The 5,915-nt window shown below is 39.3% G+C and overlaps 1 protein-coding gene across 9 annotated transcripts in view; it reads right to left on the bottom strand.

Annotated features, from left to right (window-relative positions):
• rbm39b (RNA binding motif protein 39b) overlaps positions 1-3,166 on the bottom strand; it is an 18,183-nt gene extending 15,017 nt beyond the window's left edge. The window contains exons 1-5 of one of the 9 annotated variants that reach the window (XM_077513897.1): positions 3,115-3,166; positions 2,948-3,029; positions 1,757-1,814; positions 471-520; positions 198-389 (exon numbers count right to left, since the gene is read on the bottom strand). In XM_077513897.1, coding sequence (XP_077370023.1) covers positions 198-389; positions 471-520; positions 1,757-1,807 — 293 coding nt within the window. In that variant the 5' untranslated portion in view covers positions 1,808-1,814; positions 2,948-3,029; positions 3,115-3,166. Of the gene's footprint in view, positions 1-197; positions 390-470; positions 1,591-1,756; positions 1,815-2,922 lie in introns of all 9 variants that reach the window. The other 8 variants (XM_077513901.1, XM_077513900.1, XM_077513903.1 and 5 more) reach the window with 8 other exon arrangements.
• Positions 3,167-5,915: the final 2,749 nt, after the last annotated feature.

The following is a 5,915-nucleotide window of genomic DNA, read 5'->3' as shown; positions in this document are numbered from 1 at the left end:
AAATTAAAAAAAACGGTCTCTCTCTCTCTCTCTCTCTATTATTTCTAGCATTGATACATTTTGCAACATTTTTGTTGGGTGGTGTCTTCAGATTTTTTTTTTTTCCAGAAAATGGAAAATGGGCGCTTTGGCCGATTGTTGGGAAACACTGGACTGAAGCCGCACAAAGAGTTACGCGTGCATTCCATGTCACATACATTGGACTCTTTCGGGCTTTGTAGCGCCCCGCCCGCTCCCGGCTTCGAGAGCGGCTGCGATGGCGTTCCCTGCTGCGGCTTTGCTTCCTTTCTCGGCTCCTGCTCCTCCGCTTGGCTTTTTTTCTGTCTTTGCTTCGGCTCCGGCTCCTCCTTTTCTTGGAGGCCGGGCTTCTGCTCTTGCTCCGCCGCTTCCTGTGCACAATTCAACCGACAAATTCCGTTATTGTCAGACAAGCGCGTTGTAAAATTGGGAGAACAAAAGCGAAAACGTACTTTCTATTCTGGCCGTCATGTCCGTTTGCATGAGAAGACTTGACCTCATCCTAAGCAAGGTTGATAGAAGAACATCATGAGGACGTAGACGCAACATTTCAAGTCGTCATGGTCAAAGGGGAGGGGAGGGACAAGAGAAAAATGCAGAAATATTTCAATTAATAATAATATTTCAAAAATGTCCTTCTGTTGTGCCTGGACAGGTGTCCTTCCCCCCCAATTGCTGTTCTTAATCAAAGATGGAGGGGGTCTCAACACAACTGTTTAGCTGAGTTGAGGAAGCTCTGACAATTGGCAACTCATCTCAACCCCTCCCCCTATTGCAAGTCGTACCAATGTCACTATTTGTGCCTAATCGTGTGACCACGCATGATGCGGGGGTGGTCGCTAAAAGAGATCCTTTGAGGTTGGTGTCAGTCCAGTGATCTTCACCCATTTTCGTTCTTGGACTGTAAGAGCTCGACGCCACCTCTGTCACACATCTTGCCCTGAAGCAAACAGGGATTCACACTTCTTAGTAATATTGACGCCCAAAAAAAGAAAAAAAAAGGAAAAAAAGAAAAAGAAATGATTTTTTAAAAATCTTCTACGAGATATTATCTTAAAGTGTGCCGCTAATATTGTCTTGACTAATGTATGCCAAGTCACGTTACAAACAATAGAAGTACTGCTATGTGGTGTTGTGTAGCATGCAAAATCAAGATGCTGATACACATTCAAGTTGAATGAGGCAAAGCGGCAGTATTCATGTTTATAAGCTTAAAGAAACATGTTTCACACTGTCACGATGGAATTAGCACAATGGGGGTCTTTTCTCGGTTTCAAGAAAATCTTACACAGCCTTCCTATTGCCATCTGTTGAGTTGTACATGCAGGTTATAAATCTGAATACTGTCAACTTTGCTGGCCAGGTAAGACGGGCCTATCGCTCATTATTAGTATTCACCTTGTTGCAACCGAATAGGGCCTGGGGTGTTTTTTTGGTCGAATCTCTTTTTAGTCCTATGGTGAACCACAGTACATCAGTATATGCACAATAACTACCTTCCTTTTTTTCACAGTTCACAGTGGAATCAAAGATGAATTCATGGGAGTAGAGGTGAGATATCATTAGGGAAGTCTATAAAGAGAGATAGATGCGGATTTATTTATAAAACTTTATAAGCCGTTTACTCAAACACACCACACAACATTCATGTCAACTTTTGTCACAGTTGTAATTATTACGAATGGGTCAAGTGTAGATAGAACGTGAAGCTTGCATTTCTTTGACCTTCTCAACCCACCTTTCTGTATGGCGCCTCCAGCATGGCCTCCACATCAAAATCATCGGCCATGACGACCCTAAAGTAGAATGAGGGACATGAATCATAATCATAATATGTTTTAGTCACACTCACTTGGCAGTAGGGCTGCACAATATATCTAAAAATATTGATATCGCGAGACCTGCCCACGCAATACGCATATCGTGAACACATGCAATAAATTTCATCTGGAAATTTATGCTTTTATCTGAATTTGACCAGCTAGACGTCAACTAAAATGTGCACTACCATCCAATCGGTGAACATTATCGAGGTAATTCAAATGAACTAAGACTATATTGAGTTTGCTTATTTTGCCACATGAAAAATGTAATTCTTTCATTAGATAAGCGTACTTCTTTGTTTCATGTTAAATATCGCAACAATATCGATATCGCCATATTCAGCAACTACATCGCACGTCACGTTTTTCCAATATCGTGCAGCCCTACTTGGCATTTTGCTGTGACCAGCAACTCTTTTGCAGTGAACAGCTCTGATTGGTCAATTGCCGGAGTGAAATATTGACCTGGCGTTAATCTGCAATTTTACCGTGATTTCGGCAGAGGTTGCCCGTGAATAGGTTATTTTTAGTGTATGATCACTGTGATGTGTATGCTGCTGGGAAGTGTGGTACACATTCACCGGCGTATTATTATTATTATTATTATTTTAACTTGTAGTTCTTGTGCGATTCACGGCAAAATAACCAGGTGGCGAGTTGCCTATCACGGCAAAAAAAAACAAAAACACACACACACTGAAACACAATTACACATGTAACCTAAAACACTTTAAAAAAGCTAAAAATCCACACCCTGCGCTTAATGTGAAATAGAGTGTACATCAGTTGAGAGAACACGAACACTACGCATGTTTGACAATCAAGGCATGCTACAAAGTCTAAGGAGGCTAAATGGCGGTCGCAGCTACATGTTAACGCTAATTAGCTGCTCAGGCCCGTGGGGCGATCGACGGCCCCGCTTTGGACTACAAATCCGCTAATGTTAACTTCACGAATGTATAATGTGATAAAGGTACAACGTAAACACACTTAGCGCAAATGTTTGGCGAAATTATCAGCATGATGCGACCCTTTCAAAACGTTCATTAAAAAGGCCGGCTAACGGCAAACGTTAGCTTACTTAGCAGACAATGATGATACGATACCGTTTGGAATTGGTGAAAATGTGCTATCAACAGTTTCCCACTGAAGACAATCTTCTGGGTGCCTCTCGTTCTGTAAATCCCACTAAAAAGTAGTAGAAATTATTTCAACGAGTGCCTTATGTAAGACGTTTTTGTTTAGTACGTAAAAGCAAAAAAAAAAAACCCACAAGAACAGCCGTGGCCTTCACATACAACATTCAACTTCCTCCAGCTTCTTCTTCGTCGTTTTTTTTTTTTTTTAAACCGCCGCTCCATTATGAGGTAGAACTCCTGCCACCTAGCGGACGTAGGAGACACTCACACACTGACTGGCTTGTCATTGTTTTCCCAAAGCAAAAGAAAACGTTTGCACACTTCGATTAAACACAAAAGATAAGTCTGGTTCCATGAAGGACTACAGAAATATGAGGAGGCTGAATTCAGAGGAGTTAGATCATTTTAACTGAATGGCTCTGGTCTTGATTGATAACTTCATCACAGGTTCGTTGTCAATTAATTTTGACACATCTGATCTCAATGAACAGGACAAAATGTCTGTCAGTCTGTCTTGTACTGGCTCCAGGAGGCCAAACCTGGCAGACCACAAAGGACCAGCATAATGGCCATTCATTTGCAGTGTAATGGTTGCGCTCGTTTTATTTAATTAATTAATTAATTAATTAATTAATCAATTAATTAATTAATTAATTAATTAATTAATTAATTAATTATTTATTTATTTGTTTGTTTGTTTGTTTATTTATTTATTTATTTTAATTTTTTTGCTGTCAAATGCCAAATCAATCAATATTAAAAAAATAATGTTGGTGAGTACAACGTCAATTCTTTCTTTCTTTCTTTCTTTCTTTCTTTCTTTCTTTTCATTTCTATCTTTGGAGTACTATTTTTTGCTTCCTACTTTTATTTTGCATTGTGTTTATCGTTGTTCAAAACACCAATCGTGATAAATCGCGCTAAGATAGATCCAGTGTTTTTATTTATTATTATCTTTTATTATTTTGTTTTAATTGTAGTTGGATGGGAAAAATAAACATATAAACATAGTTGTGAACTTGTGACACACAATATATGACAACTCTTGTCTCCACACTCAAGATGTCTTTACATTACATATCAGCTGAGTTCTTTCGCCAGCCAGGAAATCCAGTGCCACCAGCGAATGGCTTCTAAAAACACTCTGTCAAACTTGAAAAAAAGCATATTGAGGTAAGCTGAAAATTTGTTGCCAAGTGGTGTCGAGGGTGTGACTCTTAATTAAACTGTAATCATATTTACGTATAGCTAGCACATTGCTATCCTAGCAACGTGCTAGTAATTAGCTTTTTTCCCCCCACCACATTCGCTCAGGTTCGCACATAACATGCACCTGCTGGTCCTTTGAAGGGTCATGGGGATATCTCATAAACAGTGAAAGAATAAAACAGCATAGGAATTTTCATCATTACATTCTTAAAAGGGTCCGAACTTGTCATTCATGTCATTTCATTGCACATACTTAAATCGTCCACCAGGTGTCACTAGTGTGTCTATTAAGTGGCAAGGTCTCGTTGGAACTACTGTATAGTATTTGGACACAGTTAGGTATATCATGTTACACAATAAAGACTGCAGTAATGATGAGAAATAAAGATTGATAATAAGCAGTGACGAAAAAGGGACTAACTAGACCAGGGGTGTCAAATTCATGTTAGCTCAGGACCGCATGGAGGAAAATATATTACCAAGTGGCCCGCATCGGTCAAATAACGGTATATAACTTAAAAACGGGTGCCGTAAATTATACGCAGATTTTTGCTATTTGTGGGCCAGCCCTAAATTACGGAGCTCAACTGTCATGATATTGTTCCCAAAATTTTTTTTTTTAAAAATACAAATGCAAATGGAACGCGGCAATGCTGAGTTCTGGACGTGTTAAATCACATGCTTTGCAGATATATTGTTCCCAGAATGCATTGCGCAGCGCAGTTGTTTTATTATAACATTATATTACATTATATTATATTATTATTATTATATTATTGTTATATATTACATTATAAAGATGCTAATCCTTGTCACACCGACTTCACCGATGGACTACAAGTAACATCACTCTACAATGGCGACCCCTTTGGAAACACAGACCGTGAACGATAAAACACAATTTACTCGAGTATAAAACTAGATAGCTTTCTTTATTCATAAATATTCCACATAACTTGACAGGGCTCGACATTGCGAGCATTTCACTCGCAAATGCGAAATGTGAATGTGAAATTTTATGGCAGCAAGCTTGCAAGCTTGTCTTGGACAGTTCAAATGATACAGATGAAAAGGGCAGGGGAACATCTGCCGAGGAGCAGGTGAAGAATAAAAAGTACTGACTTTTACTGAGATAAACAAAATAATGTTCACATGTTATACGAAATGATTGACTTGTTTTGATAGCCACTACTGTTGCAGGCAAACCTCCAATAAAATAATATTGAGTTGCGTATGCCTAAGGTCATGCTGTAACTCCACAAAAAAAAAGTGGTGCGACCAAATCCCGTGCTGTGCGACAACTAAAAATCTTACTCGCACCAGTGCTACCAGTGGAAAAGTTAGTGTAGAACCCTGCTTGACGTGACGCAACGTACGTGACAGTATGCTACGGAGCCCATAAGGTGACATGGTAGGGAAGAAAAAAACAACAACTTTGTGTTCCCTCGCAAAGATTGCAAGATAATGCAAAGATTGCGAAATAACGCAAACTTTTTTTTTTGTTTTTGCGAGAGGGCGCTTATTTTTTATTTTAAACGAGTTAATGTAATTCCGGGTCATCTTCCGTGTGACCAAAAGCGACGAGGATGGAGCGTGTATTTTTCCGCTGCTTTGTACACGCTCCATCCTCGTCGCTTTTGGTCACACGGAAGATGACCCGGAATTACATTAACTCGTAAAAAAAAACAAAAAAAACTTTTGCGTTCTCACAATCTTTGGATTCTTA

Source organism: Festucalex cinctus, chromosome 2 (genome assembly GCF_051991245.1).
Source record: "Festucalex cinctus isolate MCC-2025b chromosome 2, RoL_Fcin_1.0, whole genome shotgun sequence".
In the NCBI taxonomy this organism is placed as follows: Eukaryota; Metazoa; Chordata; class Actinopteri; order Syngnathiformes; family Syngnathidae; genus Festucalex; species Festucalex cinctus.
The sequence above is the reverse complement of the archived record's forward strand: the minus strand, read 5'-3'. Positions and strand labels throughout refer to the sequence as shown.